Source organism: Sturnira hondurensis, unplaced genomic scaffold, assembly GCF_014824575.4.
Source record: "Sturnira hondurensis isolate 20B ecotype Veracruz unplaced genomic scaffold, ASM1482457v3 Scaffold0006805, whole genome shotgun sequence".
In the NCBI taxonomy this organism is placed as follows: domain Eukaryota; kingdom Metazoa; phylum Chordata; class Mammalia; order Chiroptera; family Phyllostomidae; genus Sturnira; species Sturnira hondurensis.
In genome coordinates, this window is record NW_028079436.1 from 595,559 (window position 1) to 620,381 (window position 24,823).

Consider the following 24,823-nt stretch of genomic DNA (forward strand, 5'->3'; position numbering starts at 1 on the left):
TGTGACATTTTTAGTTTTCTATTGTTGCCTAACAGACTACCACAAATTTAGTGGCTTGCAAACAACGCTCATCTCACAGGCCTACAGGTCAGAAATCCAAGCTTGGTGTGGCTGGGCTCTCTGTTGAGTTTCTCATGATGTGGAAATTAGAATATCAGCCAGGCTGTGTTCTCATCTGGAGCTTGGGTTATCTTCCAGGCTCACAAGGTCGTGGCAGAATTCGGTTCCTTTTGGTTGTAGAATAGTTGTCCCTGTTTCCTTGCTGGCCATCAGCAAGGGGCCACTCTCATCAAACGGAGGTCACCTGCACACTTGCCATACGGTCCCCCCATCTTCAAAGCAGGGACAGAAAAACTCACGGTCAGATCCCTCTCACACTTCAAATCTTCAGGAATAGCACCCCCCCCTCCGTAAAGGTTATTTTATTTATTTTTATTGAGATGTAACTCTCATTATATTAGTTTTAGGTATACAACATAACGATTCAATGTTTGTATATGTGAAATAATCACAATAAGTCTAGGTAACATCTATCACCATATACAGTTACAATTTTTTCTAGTAAGAACTTTTAAGATCTATTCTTAGCAATGATCAAATATCCAACACAATCTCATTAGTTATAGTCACCATGTTGTATATTACACCCCCATAACTTGCCCCAACCCTTTCAAGGGCTCACCTGATTAGGTCAGGCCCACTGAGGATGATCTCTCAAAGTCACCTGTGCCCTGCAGCATCCCAATCAGAGGAGTGATGTATTTACAGGCCCCTCCCACACTCAAGGGCAGGAGGTCACATGAAGGCATGGACCATTGGGGGGTTTTAGTATTCTGCCATATATTTATAATTTAAAAATTAACATGGCGAAGTCTGGCTGGGTGGCTTGGTTGGAGCATTCTGTACATCAAAAGGTGGTGGGTTTGGTTTTCAGGCACATACTTAGGTTGTTGGTTTGACCCCAGGTTGGAGCATATAGGAAACAACCAATCAATGTTTCTCACAGATGTTTCTCCCTTCTCAAAATCAATAAACATATCCTTGGGTGAAGATTAAGTTTCAAACATTCACAAAGTAGAATAGTATCTGCATATACATTACCCAGTTGCAACAGATATGAACCTTTTTCTATTCAAGATACATTTTTAGGCAGGATGCCTTTTTATGGATATCTGAAAGTGACCATTCCAAATAGGTATCAGATTTATTTCTAGTATTTTGTGTAACTGATCACCTTAGACCTGCTGGCCTCAGTATTTGTCATACTGTCTTCGTCAGGTTCATGATGATGTGCAGCTATTTCAAAGTGAACTTGGTTGAGTTTGTCCAGAGATTTTTGCACATAATGAGTACTGGGCACCTCCAGTCAGATGCCAGGTATGAATACCTGCCTGTTGCATGCAGCATGTCAGAATATTGTGTAAAATACCTTGAGTTCACCATAGCTCACCAGAAAGAGAATTGAAACAATCTGGGGACAAAGGAGAGGACTGAAGTTGTGTTTATTACAGAAAAAAGGCCTGTTTAAATCTGAGTCTCCCAACAGGCAGAAGCTAGAATTGAGAAGCTAATTCGTTAAACTGAGTGGTGGTTTGTGCTCACGGAAGGGACCCTTGGGGCCCTGGCTACCAGGGTAGCTTTGCAATAAGGGCACCATTCAGCGCCTAGGCTTGTGGTGGGCTGAGGGGAATGAACAGATGAATGGCTTCTCAGTTTTCTTAACAACGTGGAGTTTGTGTGTTTCAGAGCTGTCACCTGGGCCAGACGCATGGTAAGGGGAAACCAAATCCAGGGGAACACAGGCCTCTCTTCAGAGGCTGCTCAGCTGAGTCTGGGGGGATGGCGGCAATCTTCGGAGGGGCTCATGGAGCCCGGGGTAGCGAAGCTGTTGGTGCAGGAAACGTCTTACTTCGTGACGTGCTGATTTTCCTGCAGACTGATCCAATGGAACTTTCATTATTTGAAGCCCACAGATGTTTATTAAGGAAACATTCACAGAACATACAGACCAAAGCACTGTGCTGTGGGGCCTTAATAAGGGGAACTCCCTGAACTTTTCTAAATTTGAATTTTCATATATGGAGACTTCTAAAGTTACAAAATTTAAAAAGTGATAGGAATTGCAGAAAATGTGGAAGCTCTTTGCACCTGTTTCCCATCCAGCTTCCCGGCTTTTTCTTCCATAACACGTTTTCTACTGTATGTGTTCATTTTACACGACAGTCTCTCCCAGGAACGTAAACTCCACACAAGTAGGGGTTTGTCTCGTTCACTGCAGTATGCCGAAACATGGAGAGGTGCTAAATATTTGCTGAAGATTATGGGTAAAGATAAAAAATAAATAAAATATTTGCTTATAATCCCACCACCCGGCCATTGCCACTGTTAACACTCGTTTCCCCGAGGACTTTAGGAATCGGGGGATTAAACAGTCAGTTCTTCCGCTCAAAGGCGTTTGAAAGCACTTTTGTCGGCTGCGAGGTGCCCCACGGTGCGGGAGACAGGCAGGGGCTCGCTCTGACCCTCTTCACACCAAGCGCTGTACATCCTTAACCGCAGCCGATCTGCGGGGACCCCCTCGGCCCCAACTCCCACCTTCTTTCCTCTGTATTTCCCTTCCAGGAGCCCCATTCCAGGATGCAACGTCATCACGCCCAAACGTAGGGGCCGAGGGCCGTAAAACCTGACGCAGTGCCTGACGTCATGACGTAGAGCCTAGCAACAGCGCAGGTTCCGGCAGAGTCCGTTATGGCCGCTGTCGCTGTGAGGATGAGTGGGACTGTGCGAGCGAAGCTGCCGCCCAGGCCGGGCACCCAGGTCCCCGGGTGCTTGGAGCGGCCGCTGGTCCTGGCGCTCCTGCTCGCGTCCGCCACCGTGTCCAGTGGTAAAGGGGGCGCGGCGGCGGGGCGGCTGCGGGGAGCCTGGGGGACCGGGGCTCGGACCCGGCGACGCGCAGAGCCGGGGAAGGGGCGCTTTCGAGTGTCCCGAGCGGACAGCGCCGTCTAGACGGGGCAGGGTCGCTACCGGCCCGGGGAGGGAAGGGCGGCTGTCCGGAGGGGTCTGAGGACGTAGGGCTCTTAGAGGCCCGAGGAGAGGGGCGGAGAGGGGCAGGGACCCAGGAGCGGCGAGCGCGGCGAGCAGAGGGGCGGGGTGTGTGGCCTGGGCTTCCGAAGGGGCTGCAGCGCGGTGTGGCGTTGTGGGGGGGCGTCTCTGGAGCCCGTAGGAGCGGGTAGTCGGGACCGTGTAGAGGGGGAGGCGGGGGAGGCAGGTGCGGAGGAGGCGGCCGGAGTTAGAGGTTGCAGTGCCGGCAGAGGGCCCCGAAGGAAGGGCACTCGGGCCCGGCGGGACCACTTTGGGCAGGAGCGGTGCCCGGGCGGAGCTAGCGGAGTACTTTGGAAAGCAGTAGTGGAGGGGGAAAGCTTTTTTCGGGTACTAGCGTCTCCGAGCTCTGGATCTAGTGTTCAGTGAAGAGCCAGCCTGCAGGGGCTCGTAGGGAGGAGGGGATTCCAGGCTGAAGGAGACTCTTTGTAGACGTGTTCCCTCTTCGCTGTGTCCTGATCGAACTGGTCGGTCCTGCTCCGTTTCCTTCTTTAAAATTTTTATTTATTGATTTTGGGGGGAGTAGAGAGAGACATGAATTTGTTGTTTTACTTATTTATGGTTGTATTGGTTGATTCTTGTACGTGCCCTGACCTCAGATCGGACCCACAGCCTTGGCGGATGGGGACGGTGGCCTAACAACAAGATCCACCCCGCTGGGGGCAACCCTGCTTCACTTTAATGGCTGTATAGGACTTAAGTATTTCCTTTTAAAAATATTTATAATTTTTTAATTGAGGTTTCATTGACATAGAACTTTATATTAGTTTCAGGTGTACAACATACATAATGATTTGATATTTGTATGCGCTGCATACTGATCCCTGGAGTAAGTCTACTTACCATATGATCTCATACATAGTTACAGGTTTTTTCTTATAATGAGAACTTTTAAGATTTTCTCACATAACTTTCAAAGATGCAATACAGCATTGTTAACTGTAGTCACCATGTGGCACCTTAAATCCCCTGACTTATTTTATAACTGAAAGTTTGTGCTTTCTGACTGTCTTTACCAGTGCTCCTCCCCACCTCTTAACAAACCACCATTCTGTTCTCTGTGTGTCTGTGAGCTTGGCCCTTTTTGTCTTGTATTGTTTTTTTTTAAGGTTGCACATATAAGTGAATGGTATTTATCTTTCTTGGTGTAATGCCCTCAAAGTCCACCCACGTTGTCCCAAATGGCAAGATTCCACTTTTTTATGGCTGAGTAAGATTCCACAGTTATACGTCTAAGATCTTCCTTAGTCATTCGTCCACTGACAGGCACTTGGGTCTTTTCTGTATCTTGAGTGTTGTAAATGATGCTGCATGGTTAAGTATCACTTTGCTTAGAAATGTTACATTGTGAATCAAGGCATTGAAGGGATTCACTGAGAAATGAGAAAATCTGTAAACCAGGGCCTGAGGCTTAGGGGGAACAAATCCACTAATAAGAACATACAGTGATTAAGCAGTATTTTATTTAGTAGTCCCTTTTTTCCTTCAGGCCAAGATACAATCCTGCTTTTCTCCCTTTTTGGAGTTTTCAGATGAAAAAAAGTGAAAGAGATATCATTTTCTTATTGCCAACAGGGGCTGTCTAGACACACATACTCCTATGAAAACTGTGGTTGCTGAGGGTGGGGCAAGTGCCCCTCCCCCCACCCCACCCTGGAAGTGTCTGCAAGTCTGTGGGGAAGGCCTGTGGTCCATTTTCCCGAGGGCCTTTCCTCATTAGTAAAATATAAGGAGGATTTCCCTGGCTAGTATGGGTAGTCTGTTCCTAAAGCACTTAAGAGGTGCGATTGTTTTGGTCATTTAATCATCTAAGAAAAAAAATGACATTTAAACGTTTGCATTTCTTGCCGGAATATGTAAGATACATGGTTTGGGGGATATATGGCTAGTAACTGTAGTTTCAGAAACAACTTCCCCTCTAAGAGATGGTTGAAAATCCTTTGATTGGGGGCAGGGTAAGGAAGGGGGAGTGTGGAGTGTTAAGGTGTCCTCTTGTGTAGCTTTTTATTCATTAGAGCCCCAGAAATATTGCTCAACTAAAGTGGGGCGTCTCAGGGATTCTTTTTCTTTTCCAATCATTTATATATATATAGTTCAGATCATTCCCTACTGAAAATAACTTAAAACTAACATATATGCTTTTAATAGGGAAGTGACTTAATTGCAATATAGTGTAGCATTTATAAAACATTGGCTAATATTAGTGTTTTTATAAGCATGCCTTATGATCTCAAAGTATTACTCTTGTAATCAGAAAATTAAAGTCTAGATAGACTGTGTTGCATTCCAAACTTCAATAAGCACAGGAAGTTAGAAAGTTACAGCCTCAGATTTATTTAAACTTATTCCTTATTAGGTTTCTTAAAATTTCAGTGCTTGGGTATATTCTTGGCAATCTGCAAGAATTTTTAAGTTTTATGTTTTTGTTTTTATAAGGTCTAAAAAATTAATATAAGCATTATTTGGGGTCACTGGATGATCACCTTATGACCAGATCTTGCCATGCTGTTTCAAAAGTGTCTGCTTTTTTACATTTGCCTTCATATTTGCTCCAAAGCAATCACCTAATTTAATGTGTAATGTGTTTAATTTTTTATGGTAATGTTTCCTGGTCCAGTGTGTGAATGAATTCTTAGGGTCCCTTGCATTCTTGTTTGAGAAAAATTGATGTAGTTATGTTAAGGCAGTTTTTTTTAAAGATTTTATTTATTTTTAGAGAGGGGAAGGGAGAGGGAGGGAGAGAAGCACCCATGTGTGCTTGCCTCTTGCATGTCTCCTACTGGGGACCTGGCCCACAACCCAGGCATGCGCCCTAGACTGGGAATCAAACTTATGACCTTTTGATTCACAATCTGGCACTCATTCCACTGAGCCGCACCAGCCAGGGCTTAAGGCGGTGGGGTTTTTTTTTTTTTAAAGAGAGTAATAGAAGAGAATTAAATTTAGGAAGTTTTTATTTTTTAAATGTTAAATTTTAAGTAGAGAGGTAATACCAACTAAGAAAGGGTAGAAATGGAACATTTAGAAGTCTAAAGTAATATATTTTTAGAAGCTCAGCCATTAAATCCATAAAGTCAGTGTTATCACTTTGTTCTTCTTATCTGACTGGATCCAATTCTGTTTTGAAGGAGTGGAGGTCCAGGAGGTTGATCTAATTTGCATCAAATGTTTTAGATGAATTTTTAGTTTGTCTTCGTGTTTATTACTTCCAAGTTTCAGTTTTTGGACAATACTAACTAGTTCTCCTCCCCCTTGGTGCTACGTATTGGAATTACCACAACACACAGGGTGAAAATGCGGATGTCTTAGAAGAACGAGTGGGGTTTTGTCGGGCTGGAAACTCTGGGAGTGGCTTTTCCGAGGGTGCGGTAGGTGGGAAGGTGCAGCATGGGCAGTGGTGCAGTGAGAGTGGGCCAGGAACACTCAGGAACTCATGGGACTGAAGTCAAAGGGTCCTGGCCAGGCAGAGTCTCGTGGGCTGTTACGAGGACTTGGCATTTTGTTTTTAAGAGAAGTGGGGAGCTCCCAGAGAGTTTAATGTTTTTCAAATACAGTTGACATTTTGTGTTACTTTGTGTTAGTGTCAGGTGTACAGCACTGTGGTCAGGCCGTCATATACTTTACAGAGTGTTCTCCTGTTCTAGCGCCTACTCGGTGCCATACCTGATTACTATAGTGTCATTGACTGTGCCCTGTGCTGTACACCTGACACCTGGAGAGCTCCCAGGGGTTTTAAGCAGAGGAGGAACGCCATCTAACTTAGTTTTTACAGGATGACTCTGGCTGCCCTGGAGAGCGGGCAGTGGGGCTTACTGTGGAAGCAGCTGGGTTGTTGAGAAGGCTGCCGTGATCCACGGGTGAGATGATGACGGCTGGGGCGAGGCAGCAGCAGTGGAGGGTGGAAGGCCTTCAAATTGTGCATGTACTTCCAAGGTAGAGTCACAGGTTGGATGTGGGGTATTAAGAATGTGATGACACCAAGGTTTCTGGCGTGAGTAGCTAGAAAAATGGAGTTGCTGTTAACTGAGAGGGAGATAGTAGGTAGAACAAAATTTTTTTTTTTGAGTAGGAAGTAAAAATGCATTTTCAAATGAAACTTTTGTTGTGGTTGGTGTAGCTCAGTGGATTGAGTGTGGGCCTGTGAACCAAAGGGTCGCCAGTTTGATTCCCAGTCAGGGTACATGCCTGGGTTGCAGGCCAGGTCCCTAGTAGGGGGCATGTGAGAGGCAACCACACATAGATGTTTCTCTTCCTCTCTTTCTCTCTCCCTTCCACTCTCTCTAAAAATAAATTTTAAAAAAGTCTTTAAAAAATAAAATGAAACTTTTTATTTTGATTGTAGATTCACTTGCAGTTGGCCAGAAATAGTGCAGAGGACCTATGTGCCCTCTACCCGGTTTCACCAGCAGTTACGTCTTGCAGAGCTGCAGGGCAGTGTCACCGTCCACATGTCGACGTCGGTCTGGTGGAGAGAGAGCAGTGCCATCACCCTGAGGACCTCTGGTGTTGCCCTTTTCAGTCACCCCCATTTCGCTCCTGGTCACACCCCTCCCGAAATCCTGGCAGCCACTACTGTGTATTTTTAGTTTCATAATTTTGTTATTTTGAGGATGTGATAGAAATGGAATCAGATGGTATATAACTTGTTGGGATTGCTTTTTTCACCCAGCAAAGTTCTCTGGAGATTCATCCAAGTTGTTTCGTGTGTCAATAGTTTGTTTCATTTTATTGCTGAATAACATTCCATGGGGTGGATGGGCACTACATTTGGTTTAACCATTCATCTGTTGCGGGACATCTGTGTTGTTTCCAGTTTCTGCCTATTATACGTAAAGCTGTTGTAAACATTCAGATTTTTGTGTGAACACAGGTTCTGAGTTCTCTGGGATAAATGCCCAGGAGAGCAATTGCTGGGTCATATGGTAGTTGCATATTTAGTTTTTTGAGAAATTACCAAACTGTTTTCTGGCATGGCTTTCCTATTTAATATTACCACTGGTAATATATGAGTGATCTAGTTTCTTTGCATCCTCACCAGCATTTGGCATTGTCATTATTTTTTATTTTAGTCATTCTGATAGCTGAGCAATGATATCTCTTTGTGGTTTTATTTTGCATTTCCCTAATGGCTCATGCCTTTTCATGTGCTTAGTTACCATCTGTACACAGCATGTCCTGGAATAAGGATTTGTTTATCATTGTAATATTGTAGGAACTTAACTCTTGTTTATATCATACAGCCTGTGGCGAAATTGGTTTAGTTACACTTTGTTTCACTTAGGGTTGCAAAACCTATTGATAACTAATGAGTGAGGATGAGGATTTAGTGTATTTTCTCAGGTGAAATGTCTCTCTGAGCCTTTTGCCCATGTTCTCATTGGGTGGTTTTCTTCTTCACTTTTGAGTTTCAGAGTTCTTTATGTATATTAGGTATGAGTCCTTTGTTGGATATGGGGCTGAATAATATTCCTCCCACTTGGTAGCTTGTCTTTTCATCCTTACAGGAAGGTCCTTCATGGAGCAAAAGTTTTTAATTTTTATGAAATCCAGTTATGAATTTTTCCCCTTATGTATTTTGTCTTTGGTGTCAGGTCTAAGAATTTGTTCCCTAGTGCTAGATTCCAAAGATTTTCTTCTGTCTTTTTCTAAAAACTTTGTAGTTTAACCTTTTACATTTAAGTTTGTGATCCATTTTTTATTTTTATATAACTGTGAGTCTAAGGTCAAGGTTCCTTTAGCTTGTTGATATGATTGATTACATTGATTTTGAATATTGAACCAGTCTTATATTCCTGGAGTAAGCCTCACTGTTCTAGAAACATCGTTCTTTCTATATACTGCTGATTTCTGTTTGCTAATGTTTTGTTAAGTGTTTACATCCATGTTATGAAAGATGTCAGTCTTTAGTTTTCTTTTTCTGTAGTACCTTTAATTTTGGTATTAAGAGGATAATGTTAGGTTCATAAAATGAGGGGTGTTCCCTCTTTTTCTATTGGCTGGAAGAGAGTGTGTAGAATTGGTGTTAATTCTTTAAACATTTGGTAGAATTCTGTAGTGAACCATTTGGGTCAAGAGGTTTCTTTTGGGAGAGTTTTAAAATTAAGAATTTAATTTCCTTAGTAGTTATAGGACTATTTGAATAATGTATTTCATATTGGGTGAGCTGTGGTAGTTTGTGTTTTCAAGACTCTGGTTTTAAGACTTCCGCCAAGATGGAGGCATAGGTGGAAACACTGTGCCTTCTCCCACAACCAAGTTTGAATACAACAAAGGTTCAGAGAACAAAGACACAGCCAAAGAACAGAAAATTGAATTATATGGAAGTCTGACAACAACTAACCGTTCAACCGGGACCGGTAAGAGGGGCGGAGCCAGCAGCAGAGCAGGGTCGGGCAGGAAAGATCCCCCGACCTAGGCGGGCAAGTGGCCCGGACCCAGTCAGGGTGTGGGGCAGACTGACCCCGGTTGCACATTCGCGCACAGTGAGACGGACCATGTAGGCCCCAGGGGGTGAGGGCTGACAGCGGTGGCACACTCGAGTGCAGTGGGACGAAACGGGAGGGCCCCGGTGACGGTGGCAGCTGCAGCACCTGTGGGGGCCACGGCAGGAGGTGACAGACGGGACGCCATTGCTCCTCATTGACCCCGCCCCCACATACAGCGTCACAGCGTCACAACCCAGCGACTTAGTTACTCTGCTCAGGTGAAGACCTAGGGCTCCGATCCTGCTACGGAACAGGCACTAACAGCTCGAAAGATGGCGCAAGAAGAACTCAAAGTCCCAGAGCCAATAACTCTCAGTGACCAAGAAATTGCCAGCCTCTCAGATGCACAGTTCAAGACACTGTTTATCAGGATGCTCACAGAACTGGTTGATTATAGTCACAAATTAGAGGAACATATAAAGGCTAAACTAATTGAAATGAAGGGAGATGTCCAGGAAACCAATAGCGATGGAAAGGAAACTGGGACTCAAGTCAATGGAATGGACCAGAAGGAAGAAAAAAATGACCAAACAGAAAAGAATGAAGAAATGAGAATTCAAAAAAATGAGGAGAGGCTTAGGAACCTCCAGGATTATAGGGGTACCAGAAGGGGGAAAGAAACAGCCACGAGTGGAAAACTTATTTGAACAAATAATAAAGGAGAATTTCCCCAGTCTGGCAAAGGAAATAGACTTCCAGGAAGTCCAGAAAGCTCAGAGAGTCCCAAAGTTGGACCCAAGAAGGAACACACCAAGGCACATCATCATTACATTAGCCAAGACTAAAATGAAGGAGAGAATCCTAGAAGCAGCAAGGGATAAGGGGACAGTCACCTACAAAGGAGTTCCCATCAGACTGTCAGTGACTTTCTCAAAAGAGACCTTACAGGCAAGAAGGGGCTGGAAAGAAGTATTCCAACTCATGAAATCCAAAGACTTACAGCCAAGATTGCTTTATCCAGCAAAGCTTTCATTTAGAATGGAAGGACAGATAAAGTGCTTCTCAGATAAGGTCAAGTTCAAGGAGTGCATCATCACCAAGCCCTTATTATATGAAATGTTAAAGGGACTTACCTAAGAAAAAGAAGATGAAAAATATGAACAGTAAAAGGACAGCAATCTCACATTAACAACCACACCTAAAACAAAAGCAAACCAAGAGGACAGCTAGATCAGGAGTGGAACCATAGAAATGAAGAACACATGGAGGGTTAGAAACAGGGGGGTGGGAGGAGGAGAAGTGGGAAAAAGGTACAGAAAATAGCATAGATGGTAGGTAGAAAATAGGGGGAGAGCAAGAATAGTGGGGGAAATATAGAATCTAAAGAACTTGAGACACGTGGTTATAAACTAAGGGGGGGAGAATGGTGGGGGAGGGAGTGTGCAGGGGGAGGGGAATGGAGGGGGGAATAGAACAACTGTAATGGTATAATCAATAAAATATATTTTTAAAAAGTGGTGAGAATTCTAAAAATAAAGATGGAAGAAAAACTATTCCAGGTGGAAAAACAGCATGAGCAAACTCCAATAACAGACTCTTNGAGACGTAGAAAACGAGAGTAGTCCACTGGGGAGGGAGCTGGTGGTGTCTTTCTTTTGGTTGGTTATATTGCCTGAAATTCCATCAATAGGTTTAAAACTCTTCTGTGTTGTTTTTAGAAAATAGAGCCTCCTTAAGCCATAATCAAACATGACCTCAGTCTCATAGATTCTGGGGACTCAGAGTAAAAACAAACAAGATAAACAGTGGAGACCGGAGAACCCAAGGCCAAATCCTGTAGTTTGGCCCTGATGGCTGTCCTCGTGTGAGGATCATGGGTCATAACTGTTATTTCTGAGGAGTCCCTTGATAAGTCTGCATGGCACAAGGTCAAGGTGGCTTTCAGAGTCCCTGTTTTCTTAGGTAGTTCACCTTCTACTCGCTATTTCACTGGCTTCTAATAAAAGCCTTTTAAAAAATTCTGTCCACCCTTTACAAAGGATCAGAAAGTTTCAGTGATTTGCCCACTATCACAGAGTAAGGGGTAGAACCAGGACTGAACCCTCACACAGTTGGTGTTCATAATAACTGCCCAGAATTTTTCCCACTGTACAAACACAGTTCCAAGCAGAGTTTGTGTGAAGTAACCCAAGAACGTTTTGTTTTGAGTAACCCTGATTATTTATTTGGCTTTTTGAATACTATTTCCCTAATGCCTTCTCCAACCTGACTTTCAGAAGCTTTATTTATACCAAGGTGAAAAATGACTAAATTGCTGGCTTTCCCTGAATACCTTCAGCTTAATAGAAACAAATAATCTAAACTAAAACAATTAAGGTTGTCCTATTCCCCCCATTCATTCCCCTCCACCCTGCACACCCCCTCCCAAACCAGTCCCCGCCTTTTGTTTTTATGTACATGTGTCACAAGTTCTTTAGATTCTGTATTTCCCATACTATTCTTGCCCTGCCCCTTGTCTATTTTCTACCTACCATCTATGCTACTTATTCTCTGTACCTTCTCCCCCCTTCTCCTCCTCCCACTCCCCTCTTGCTAACCCTCCATGTGATCTCCATTTCTGTGGTTCTGTTCCTGTTCTAGTTGTTTGCTTAGTTTGCTTTTGTTTTAGGTGTGGTTGTTAATAACTGAGTTTGCTGTCCTTTCACTGTTCATATTTTTTATCTTCTTTATCTTAGATAAGTCCCTTTAACATTTCATATAATAAGGGCTTGGTGATGATGAACTCCTTGAACTTGCCCTTATCTGAGAAGCACTTTATCTGTCCTTCCATTCTAAATGAAAGCTTTGCTGGATAGAGCAATGTTGGATGTAGGTCTTTGGATATCATGACTTGGAATACTTCTTTCCAGCCCTTTCTTGCCTGTAAGGTCTCTTTTGAGAAATCTGCTGACAGTCTGATGGGAACTCCTTTGTAGGTGACTGTCCCCTTGTCTCTTGCTGCTTCTAGGACTCTCTCCTTGATTTTCATCTTGGCTAATGTAATGATGATGTGCCTTGGTGTGTTCCTTCTTGGGTCCAACTTTGGGACTCTCTGAGCTTCCTGGACTTCCTGGAAGTCTGTTTCCTTTACCAGATTGGGGAAGTTCTCCTTTATGATTTGTTCAAATATGTTTTCCACTTGTCGCTCTTCCTCTTCTGGTACCCCTATAAGTCAGATGTTGGAACATTTAAAGATGTCCTGGAGGTTCCTAAGCCTCTCTTCATTTTTTTGGATTCTTGTTTCTTCCTTCTTTTCTGTTTGGTCATTTTTTTCTTCCTTCTGGTCCACTCCCTTGATTTGAGTCCCAGTTTCCTTTCCATCACTATTGGTTTCCTGTGCATTTTTCTTCATTTCAATGAGTTTAGCCTTCATATGTTCCTCTAATTTGTGACCAAAATCGACCATTTCTGTGAGCATCCTCATCACCAGTGTTTTGAACTGTGCATCTGATAGGTTGACTATTTCTTGGTCGCTTAGAGGTATTGGCTCTGGGGTTTTGAGTTGTTCTTGAGCCATATGTTTTGGTCTGTTAGTGCCTGTTGCATATGAGGGGCAGAGACTTAGATGTTCATGAGTGTGGGACAACCCAGCTGCTGGATTGTTATGCTGTATGTGGGGGCAGGGTCAGAGAGGGGCAATGACGTTTGTTAGGCTCTTTCTCGGATTTTGGTCTCCTCTGCTGCTTCCCACAAGCAAATTGGGCCCTTCTGGTGCTGGCTCCAGGGTGTGTGGGCCTGTGCACTCTCCAGGACCCTGTGGGTCTCCCCAGCAAACTCTCTGTGAGCCTGGGAGCCTCTCCCGGTACCCCTACCCTAAAAGTCCTTCCAATTGGTGCTTTTCAGCTTTATTTCCTGGCGCTGGGGCCCTGGTCTGCCCTGTCTGTGTCACTGCTCTCTTTGCCTGGTTTATCTGCACGCGAATGTGTGACCGAGGTCAGCCAGCTGCCTTGTGCCCTCACTAGTCTGCCCGTTGCCACCCCACACCTGGGATCCACCAACTGCTGCCTGTGTGCCTGGGTCGGTCTGGCCACTTTTTCCTGTGTGACCCCTCTCTGCCAGCTGCTGACTCCGCCCCTCTTAATGGTCTGGCTGAACGGTTCGTTGTTGTCGGACTTCTGTACGGTTCAATTTTCTGTGTTTTGGTTGAGTTTTTGTTACTAAAACTTTGTTGTCTTTAAACTTGGTTGTGCGAGGAGGCACAGTATTTCCACCTACGCCTCCATCTTGCGCGGAAGAGCCAAAATTGGTAAATTTTTGTGCAGCCTTTTTAATATTGATAATGGAAGAAGATACACAACATTTTTGGCATATTATGTTTTGTTATTTCAAGAAAGGTTAAAATGCAACTGAAATCGAAAAAAAGATTTGTGCAATGTGTGGAGAAGGTGCTGTGACTGATCAAACTTGTCAAAAGTGATTTGCGAAGTTTCCTGGCACTACTGACGTTTGGCCAAGTAACTCCTTGCTGTGCGGCTGTCGTGTGCACTGGGGGGTGTCTAGCAGCACCCGAGGCCTCTGCTGACTAGAAGCCAGTAGCAGCAGATAGCAACACAGTCAGAGTATCCAAATCAATAGTTATTGGTGAAAATGAAAAAATGAGTCTTTTATTTTACGGAACAAATGTAACGGGCTTTTGGCCAACCCAGTGTGTATCATGGAGGACTTTAATTGTGTTTAGTGGGAAGAATAGGGAAGTGTACGTTTACTCCATCCTCCTGGGGGCCGGAGTCAGAATTCACTTTGGACATGTTAATGTGGGTGTCTGCCATCTGAGGGGAGATTTCAAGTAGGCAGTTGGATTTATGAGCCCACAGTTCAGGTAGTTATGGGGGTTCTCTTCAGATCCCTCCGTTTTTCCAGAGAAGTTAGGGAGTGGCGTCCACAGTTGAAAGTGAGGACAGCAGAGGTGGTGTGGGAAGTTTGAGGACGGGAAAATGTGGATGGTCTAGGGGAGAGTAGGGTGGATGGACTAGGAAAATACAGTATAATTGCCGACAGCATTTTGGCCTTGAGTTTAAAATGAAGTAAAAGCACTGGTGTGGTTGTATATTTATTTTCAGCCGTGCTCAGCTGTGTGGTGCAGATGGAGTCAGAGTTTGCTTTAGCTTGGAATGCAGCCTCACTGAGTACGTGGGACAGAGTGAGCAAGGGTGAAGGGAATTGAATGCAAGAGAGGGCCACTGGTGACCGCAGAATGGAATCTGGGTCAAGAGGGACAAGAGTGTATTGGGTGGGGGTGGGGTGGTGTCCCTGAGGGGCTGAAAAGGTGGAGCAATCAGGGAGTCACAGTCCTGATGGATTCAGAATACCAGGGAATGAAATTGAAGGACTGGAGGGCAGGTCAGTGAGTGGAACGCATGAAATTGAGGTTCTGGAAGACCTGTAGTGATAATGACCATGGGAGTGAGAAGTTAAGGTGAGGGGGAAGGCTGACTCATCAGAATAGATACAGGAGGTCAAGGATGTTGAAATCCAGACAGAGTTCTTGGGTAGAGTGAACTCTAGCCAGAAGCTACAATGCTGGTGAATTAGGGATGGGGGGGGGTGGGGGTGGCGGAGTTCCTGGACAAAGGTTGGTGGGTGAAAGCTGATGACAGGAGGATAAGGCTGGGGGCATGTAGGGAGGGGAATGGGGGGGAGTGGAAGGGGCTCCACCCCTTCTGTAGTAGAACAGTTCCCCTCCTCCAGACTCTGCTGGGCTACAAGGATGTGGGAGGGAAAAGAGCTATTCATTAAAAGGGCTGCAGGGAAAGCATGTCCTTAAGGGGGATTCAGGTTTCAGTTATAACGAGAAAGTGAAAGATGAGAGAAGGGATCTGCTGGTGAGTGACTGTGGATTCAGGAGTGCTCGTGGAGGGAGGGGTCTGTGGGCATGGAGAGGGGTGGGAGCTGGGGACAAATTATTCCAATTCCGCCCGTCAGCTTGTGCTCTTGAAATATACATGACTTCTAAAAGTCAAGCCTAGAAAAATAATTTTTTTAAAAGTCAAGGTTTGCTTGTTGGCTCCCAGCTTTAAAATTTTATTTTGAAACATATTTTCTAACACTTTATCAGAGAAATTAAATATATCCGAGAAATAGCAATTTGTAAATGCCTGCTTGCCTGAATCGTAGCTAAATTGAAGTGATAAATGTATAAGAATTCTTGTAAGAAATTCCTGGTAGTCCTGGCTAGTGTGGCTCAGTGGATTGAGAACCGGCCTCCGAACTGAAAGGTCACTGGTTCGATTCCCAGTCAGGGCACATGCCTGGGTTGCTGGCCAGGTCCCCAGTTGGGGGCATATGAGAGGCAGCTGATCAATGTCTCTCTTGCACATTGATGTTTCTGTCCCTTTCTTTATCCCTCCCTTCCCCTCTCTCTAAAAGATAAATAAATAAAATAAAAGAAATTTCTGTTAATAGTTTTGTTAATAATGTACTCAGTTGCAGCCCCTGCTTATTTTTTTTCTTCTAGTGAAAAATTTCAAGGAACCAACTATTACAACTGTTTTAAGAGAATTTTACTAATTTACTAAAATATTTGTTCTGAGGGTCTATTCAACTCAGTTGAGACTAGCTGTTTATTTTTTCAATTCAGAATAGATGTCAGCTGTGACACGCACACCAGAGAGGGTTTGCATAAACAAAGAGTTGTCTGTGAGACTTAATTTGTGTGCACACATGTACATTTTTGAAAGCCCAGGAATGATTTGTTCAATCTTAGCTCTGTAAGTGTTCTCCTTTCCTGTGGTAGATGTAAAAATATTGTCTGAGAATTTCAAATCTCACGCCACAGGTTTTTGAGTACACCGGTTTTTCTTGAAGCTGTCCAGCATTTACTGCGTTAGATTGTGAATCGGAAACACTTGAATTTCAGTGGGTGTACCTCTGAACTCCTGGCATATAGGGTTACTGCTGGAATGGATTTATTTATTTTTTTAATTTTAATTTTTAAAAAAGATTTTATTTATTTATTTTTAGAGAGAGGGGAAGGGTAGGGAGAAAGGGAGAGAAACATCAATGGGAGAGGTACATTGATCAGTGGCCTCTTGCGCGCTGCCCGCTGGGGACCTGGCCTGCAACCGAGGCGTGTGCCCTGACTGGGCATCAAACCACAGACCTTCCGGTTCGCAGGCTGGTGCTCCGTCAACTGAGCCACCCCAGCTGGAGCTGCTGTAACTGACTTAAGATTTATTTAGGAAGCCGTGCTGAGTGGGTGCAGCACAGGGGGAGAGGGCTTGTGTGTGTCTGGTGTCACACCCCTAGGGTGCCTGCCCTGGTGTTTGGCATAGTCTAGTTCACACTTTGGTTTTAAGCTCCTGTTTCCAATTCTTTTCCTTTAGGAATTTTCCCTTTCTTCTTTGTAAGAATGCTTTTTCTTTTTTGTATAATTTGGTAGATGTAGGGGGCGTCTTTCAGTCCTAGTCTCACTTAGAAATGCTGTGTACGACGTTAGCTATCCTTGAATTTGTTGTATTGTGTTGAAAGTACTTAAGTTCAAATTTCACATCTAGTGTGTGGCTCACTTGTAAGCGTCAGCCGCAGTCTTTCCGTTCTGGGTGTGGGCTGGAGCCTGCCTGGGTGAGGATTGCCGAAGTCCACCCCCTTGAAGTGAAAACCAGGGGCAGGGTGAGTGCGCTGTGTGGGCTTGGCCCCTGGCACCTGCAGCCAGACCCTCCTTGTTCTTTCCTTTTCTCTTTTGGTGCAGGCAGGTCTTCCCTGCTGCTTAGTTGTTATCTGATGGATAATCAACTTGAGAAAATAACTGCTGCCTATTGAGACTTGTTAACTAATTCTCAAGAGCAAGATATAGGAATTCAGCACAGAGAAGTGTTTAGTGGAAAATTTAGGTAAATGTGCTTCTAGCTTACTGGATGTAAAATTAGAGATTTCAGCTTAATGTTCTTTATTCACTTTTTTTTTTTTAGCTCTGTTGCCGGCTGACTCACCAAGCCCGACTGAACCCAAGGAAGACGTTTCTACTGCAAACATGAGTGCAGTTTTAACACGTGAAAAACAAACCAAACCTCCTCTTTCTCACATCAGCACCACTCTCCCTCCCACCACCAGTACGGAGAAGAGTGGGGGGGCATCTGTCTCCCCTCATCCCTCACCAACCACTTCTCTGTCCCAAGAGGAAGCTGATAACAACGAAGACCCTAGCATAGAAGAGGAGGATCTTCTCGCACTGAATAGCTCTCCGTCCACTGCCAAGGACACCCTGGACAACGGGGATTACGGAGAAACGGACTACGACTGGACCACCAACCCCAGGGACGACGAGTCCCGTGAGGCGGTGGCAGAAAACAGGGGCTACGTGGAAATTGAACAGTCAGTGAGATCTTTTAAGACCCCATCCTCAAAGAAAGAGGAGGAAGATAGCCATTTCTTTTTTCATCTTCTTATTTTTGCTTTTTGCATTGCTATTATTTATATTACATATCACAACAAAAGGAAGGTAAGTTTGGGGATTTTTAGCCCTTCTAGTTGCCCTGTAATATCTCAGTCATATTTCTTTTCTCTTTTAAGATTTTATTTATTTTATTTTTAGAGAGAGGGGAAGGGAGGGAGAAAGAGAGGGAGAGAAGCATCGATGTGCGAGAGGTATGTCGATAGGCTGCCTCTCACACGCCCCCAACTGGGAACCTGGCCAGCAGTCCAGGCATGTGCCCTGACTGGAATCGAACCAGAAACCTTTTGGTTTGCAGGTCGGCACTCAATCCACTGAGCCACACAGTCAGGGCATCAGCCATATTTCTTATTAATGTTTTTTTAAAAGATTTTATTTATTCATCTTTAGAAGGGGAAGGGAAGAAAGGAGAGAGAGAGGGAAACATCAATGTATGGTTGCCTCTTATGCATTCCCCGCTGGGAACTGGCCTGCAACCCAGGCATGTGCCCTGACTGGGGATTGAACCGCAATCCCTTGGTTTGCAGGCCCGCGCTCAATCCACTGAGCTACACCAGCCAGGGCTTATTAATGCTCTTTATGATTCAGGGTTTTTTCTTTAGTGAAGTTTAAAATGGTAAAACATTGAGATGCCTATTCAGTTCATGGTGTATTTTAACAAATTATAGACAGAATGGTTTACTACATGTGCTTCTAAGAAAGGAAATAAAATTATTATTATTATCTTTTAGATTTTATTTATTTATCTTTAGAGGGGAGGGGAAGCAGAGAGGGAGAGAAACATCAGTGGTTGATATGGTTGCCTCTAGTGTGTCCCCTGCTGGGAACTGGCCTGCAGCCCAGGCATGTGCCCTGACTGGGAATCGAACTGCGACTGTTTGGTTTGCAGGCCCGTGTTCAATCCACTGAGCTACGCCAGCCAGGGCAGGGAATAAAATTATTTTTAATGAGAAAACCCAAAATCCAGTGATTTTTTTAAAAAAAGATTTTATATCTTAATTTTGCATTGCTATTTCAGTGGGAATACTTGTGGAGAAAGATTGTTAATTTAGTACTTTGTATTAATTAACCATTGAACTTAATGATATTTTAATAACTTTTTCCTGGTTGTAAAAGTTTATTTTAGGGAAATCAGAAAACACAGAAAAGTATGGAAATGAAAATGTAGGCTACCACCCAAAGCTGAGCATTGTTAACATTTTGGTGTATTTCTGGTCTACAGATATGTGTATAATTCAGACGTATATGTGCATGTGATGAGTTTTAAATGAATTTGAGCTCATGTAGAGTTTTGTTTTACCTAACAAATCATGAGCATTTTACATTATTAATGTTCTTTAAAAACATGATTTTATAGCTACATGGCTTATTTGGCTATTAAATTTTAGTTGAATATTTTAGTTTTCTTGTTGAGTATTTAGAAGATTTGCAGTTTTCGGTTCAGAAATGATGTTGTGATGCACATTCTGTACTAGAATTGGTTTGTTGGGTTCATGAGGCGGAGGAGGCGTACGGAGGACCAGGTGGGTAATTCAGTGTGAGGGAGCGTCTCGGCAACTGGCCGAAGAGGTCAGCTCTTCAAATAGTGAAAGGGAAAATCAAACGCACAGTGTCTTTTTTAATACTCCCTGGTCAGGAAATCTCTGTTTTTGACTTTATTGTAACGGGTGTGATTCCTGGAAAGCCAGCTTCGCCTTTGGGGCCTGGATTTTCTCACATAAGCAATGACAAAACTGAGCAGGTAATTTCAAAGTGCCTTCCACCTTTGAGAATCAGTGATTCTAAAGTCCTGTTGGTTACTTGTGGCTTAGTGGACTGTCACTAGCCTTGTAAATTTGTAGGTGGACAAAATTTGGAGTGCCAGGGATCTCCTTCCCAGTGTTTAGTGTCGGGCCGGCTCTAAGCACCTAAGGGACTTGTTAAACAGGCAGGTTTCCGGATTCCACTGGTCTCCTGCCCGGCTCGCCTCTGAATTACAGCCCGGGAACCAGCACTCCACGTACACTGACACTTGAGAAACACCGTCTAGTCTTGTTTACATGATGGAAAACGAAATAGCCCTTTTGTTGTTGTTGATATTTTACTTTTTGCATTTGGGGAAAGGGCGGCTATTTCAGTTGTTATAAAAACTTTTAGCATCTCTTCCATTGTCTTGTGCATATCTAATTTATTTTGTCTTGTTCCAGATTTTCCTTCTGGTTCAGAGCAGGAAATGGCGTGATGGCCTTTGTTCGAAAACAGTGGAGTATCATCGCCTAGACCAGAATGTTAACGAGGCAATGCCTTCTCTGAAGATTACCAACGATTATATTTTTTAAAGCTGTGTGATTTGGGTTTGCTTATTATGCAATTTTATTTGCTTGACTTTTTATATGATATTGTGCAGAGGTATGCCATAGGCGATTGGTATTAAATGAGAGGTGGGTCTCTCTTTATTTTGCCTTGGTGCTTTGGAAATTAAATGTCACAAACAAGGAGTGAATAATTTTCATCTACACTTTCAGAGGTGAATTCAATCAGGTGTCCAGAGTGTGGAGCTAAGCATTTCCTGTTAGTTTTCATTGTTTTAGATGTCTTTATTTTACTTCTGGAAGTTTTAGTAATGCTACTTTTAAGAGATCCCAAACTTGTAACTAAATTCTAACCTACCTGGTACTGCTGACTCAGATTTTCTTCCTGCCGTCCAAATACTTTTTTTAAGGACACTTTTTTTCTCCCAAACTGCTATCTACAAGGATGTATGTAATAATGCTTTGCATATAAGTAACATTTTTCTTCTCCAGGAAACTTGCTTTGGATATTTTTGGATAATTTAAACATAATTTAAGATAAACATAATTTTAGATAATGATAATGTTCAACCTGATCACAACTTTAGGTCAATTAATAAATGTTCCTAGATATTCTGGCACTAGAGACTGCAGTTTGCAGTGGACATGGGTAAAATATTATAGAGATATTATTTTTTGGTTTGAATTACTGAATTAAATTTAGAGATAGAAATTGTGGTAAAATATTAATAATGTACAATTGCTTTTAGTTAGCAATTGATGATAGCACGGGTTCCTCCAAGCTTTCAGGCAGGGGGCAGAGTTTAAAATTATATCAGATTTTTTTTCTCCTTGTTTGTTTTTTTTTAGTAAATTTGAATACATTTTGGGGGCCATTATTGCTTAAGTAATATTATATTTAGGTCTTTCAAATTAAAATTAAACTTAAATGGAGTTGTGTATGTAAAGACTATATGTGTACACTGACGTCTTCTCCCACTGTACCTGTTCTCCCTTTTTTTATTTAAACAGCAACTGGAAATTATTGTGTTTTATTTTAGCCTATCTATCATACAGAATTGATCAGTGTGTAAATATGTGATATGAACCCTGGTTGGCTTACCAGTGTCACTAGAGCCTTTTGCAGAACGGAACCCCTGATGTGTGCTCAGCAGCCACTCACGAAGGCTGGCGAGTGCGGAGGCACGTGCTTCGTGCAGAGATGGGAGCGGCGGGGCCGTCTGTCCTTCCTCTCGGCGGACAGCTCACTGCCCCAGCAAGCAAGGGGAGCACAATGGAAATACACCTGCACTGTTTTATTGCAGTAATTTTTTAATATCTGAAATTGTATTATTTAATATTTTGAATAAGATTTCAAAAAATAAATGGCAAAGATATATCAACCTGTGATTTCATAAGAATGTCTTATTTTAACGATGATGTGGGGTCCTTTATCGGGGTGGGGACAGGGTTCGTACCACCAAGTCCTGAGGTTGGAAACCACTGCAAAGTAGGATTGCCAAGGAAGGGAAGCAGCTAAATCAGTGTGTGCTTTCTAGCACCCGGCCCGTTGTCTGCCTGCGGAAGCCTCCCCGGTCCTGGGGATCGCCCCTGGCACCTCTAGGGTTCTCGGGCTCCTCCCCAAGGCGCGTCTCTGCCGCTCCAGGCCCAGTGCTGAAATAAGTAACTTCCGATGTTGAAAAATCAGATTGTGCATTGATTAAGGATCCAGACATGTATGTTTATAAATTTTTAAATGAATTTGACCTCATACAGAATTTAAATTGTTTTTTATTATTACAGAGGTCTTTTTGCTTTTGTCCAACTTAATCCTGCCAGGAATTCACAGGGAGTTGGGTTCCTGTAGCTCAGGGTTCTCTCCATCGGTTCTCACACAGTGTGCTCCTTTGAGGGGTGCAGACTGGCGCTTCAGCTGGACCCAAGGACCCTTCTCTTCGGCTTCCTTTTTTTAAGTATATTTTATTGATTATGTCATTACAGTTGTCCCAATTTTTTTACCCTTTTCCCTCCTTACCTGGTACTCCCCTTCCCTCCAGCGATCTCTCCCCACTACCCCCACTTAGTTCATAAAGTCATGGGTCATGCATGTAAGTTCCCTGGCTTCTCCATTTTCCATGCCATTCTTAACCTCCCCCTGTCTATTTTGTACCAACCGTTTATGCTTCTTACTGCCCGTGTCTTTCCCCCAATTCCCCCCTTCACCCTCTCCACTGGTAACCCTCCATGTGATCGCCATTTCTGTGATTCTGTTCTTTTCTATTCAGTTTGTTTTTGTTTTTTAGATCCAGTTGATAGTTGTGAGTTTGTTGTCATCTTACTGTTAGTAGTTTCGATCTTCTTTGATATGTCCCTTTAACATTTCATATGATAACGGCTTGGTGATGAACTCCTTTAACTTTACCTTATCTGGCAAGTACTTTATCTGCCCTTCCATTCTGAATGAAAGCTTTGCTGGATAGAGTCATCTTGGATGTAGGTTCTTGATTTTCATGACTTGGAATACTTCTTTCCAGCCTCTTCTTGCCTGTAAGCTCTCTTTTGAGAAATCAGCTGACAGTCTGATGGGAACTCCTTTGTAGGTGACTGTCTCCTTTTCTCTTGCTGTTTTTAAGATTCTTTATCTTTAACCTTTGGCATTTTAATTATGATGTATCTTGGTGTGTTCCTTTTCGGGTCCAACTTGTTTGGGACTCTCTGAGCTTCCTGGACTTGTATGTGTATTTCCTTCATTAAATTAGGGAAGTTTTCTTTCACTGTTTTCCAAATAAGTTTTTAATTTCTTGCTATTCCTTCTCCTCTTCTGGCATTCCTCTGATCTGGATGTTGGCAGGTTTGGAGATGTACCAGAGTCGTCTTATTTTCTCCCCCATATTTTTGAGTTCTTGTTTTTTCATTCTGTACTGGTTTATTTCTTCCTATGTTCCAAATTATTGATCTGAATGCTGGCTTTCTTCCTCTCACTGTTGGTTCCCTGTGGATTTTTAAAATTTCATTTAGTGTAACCTTCATTTCTTTATGCTGTTGCTCTACTCAATGAGTTCTTTGCGCATATGATCACCAGTATTTTGAACTCTGCATCTGATCAGTTGGCTATCTGTTTCACTTAGTTCTTTTTCTGGAGTTTTGTTCTGTTCTTTCATTTGGGCTATATTTCTTTTTTTAAAAAAAGATTTTATTTATTCATTTTTAGCGGGGAAGAGAAGGAGAGAAATATCAATGTGCGGTTGCTTCAGTGCCTCTCCCATGCCCCATACTGGGGACCTGGTCCTGACTGGGAATTGAACTGGCGACCCTTTGGTTCCCAGCCCGTGCTCAATCCACTGAGCTACGACAGCCAGGGCTGGGCCATATTTCTTTGTCTTCTCAATTTGACAGCCTCCTTGTGTTAGTTTCTGTGTATTAGGTAGAGCTGCTTTGGCTCCCTGTCTTGGTGCACCTGTTATATTGTAAGGGGCAGAGCCTTAGGTATTCGCCAGGGTGGGGTTGCTCCCGTGCCTTGTGGTGCAGTACGTGGGTTGGGTCAGAGGGAACAATGCCGCTTGCCCGGCACTCGCCCTGTTTCCAGTCACTTCACCCACTTCCCGTGTGCAGCTGCTGCCGCTCCAGCTGGTGCCCTGGTGGTGGTTCCCTGAGGAGTGGGTTTCCGTTCGTTCTAGGACGATGGGGGCCCTATAAACAGGTTCTCCCGAGAGACTGGCAATTTCCTCTGCTGCCCCAACCCCCACTGGTTTTTACGGCTAGAAGTTAGGAGGCTTCTTTTCCTGGTGCTGGAACCCTGGGCTGCATGGTCTGGGGCTGGGGTCGCTTGCTCCGCAGGTGTCCCTCTTGTTTTTATCCTCCACATGTGAACGTGGAACCACCCTCTCTGCCGGCTGCCGCTGCTGCCTGGCCACCGCCGCCTCGCTGCCACACCGTGTCCACTCCAGCTCCCCGTCTCCGCCCCTCCCAATCGTCTGGATGAATATTTCTTCTGTAAGTCCTTAATTGTTGGACTTCCATACAGTTTGATTCTCTGGCAGTTCTGGTTTTCTGTTTTGAGGTTAGCTGTGATCCTTCCTATGGCTGTGTGTGGAGGGGAAGCATGTGTGTACCTATGGCTCCATCTTGGCTGGAAGCCTGGCTTCCTTCTTTTTCTGATCATTTTCCTTCACACGTGTCAGAAAGCTGTCTTGGCTCTCAGACTGCTTAATATGCTCAAGATGGACAGTGAGCCTCTGTCAAGACTCTTGCCCTTAACATGTTTGTTTACAACAGTGCCCACCGCATGCGGGTGACACTTCAGACCCTCAGTTTCTCCATGGCAACGCCTGTGGGGCAGTCCCTTCTGAACAGTGTCCCTTCCTTCTTGCCTACAATGTCGCCTTGCTTGTAGAGTCACATGTATGTGGCCAAAGGGACAACTCCATGTTTCCAAGAGGCCTGGAGAGCACTCAGCAGGTGCCTCCCCTCTTTCCCTGTGCCGTGGTCATTTTGGTGAATGACTGGAAGGCAGCGGTTCCAGCTGAAAGGTCATATAGAGTTGTTTTTTTTTTAAATCCTCACCTGAGGACATTTTTTTCACTGCTTTTAGAGAGAGAGGG

At 43.8% G+C, this 24,823-nt stretch overlaps 1 protein-coding gene and 1 long non-coding RNA gene across 2 annotated transcripts; one reads left to right on the forward strand and one right to left on the reverse strand.

Annotated features, from left to right (window-relative positions):
• Positions 1-1,123: 1,123 nt before the first annotated feature.
• Positions 1,124-2,629, reverse strand: LOC118990089 (uncharacterized). Its single transcript, XR_005067168.1, has 2 exons — positions 2,596-2,629; positions 1,124-1,929 (listed from the first exon to the last, which is right to left on the reverse strand). It is a non-coding gene; the product is annotated as an uncharacterized LOC118990089 (long non-coding RNA).
• Positions 2,630-2,703: 74 nt separating this feature from the next.
• On the forward strand, positions 2,704-21,625 carry CUNH5orf15 (chromosome unknown C5orf15 homolog). The gene is made up of 3 exons (XM_037050466.1): positions 2,704-2,884; positions 17,471-18,000; positions 20,139-21,625. The coding sequence occupies exons 1-3, from the start codon at positions 2,749-2,751 to the stop codon at positions 20,268-20,270; spliced, it is 798 nt and encodes a 265-aa protein (XP_036906361.1). The 5' UTR covers positions 2,704-2,748; the 3' UTR covers positions 20,271-21,625.
• The last annotated feature ends 3,198 nt before the right edge of the window (positions 21,626-24,823 follow it).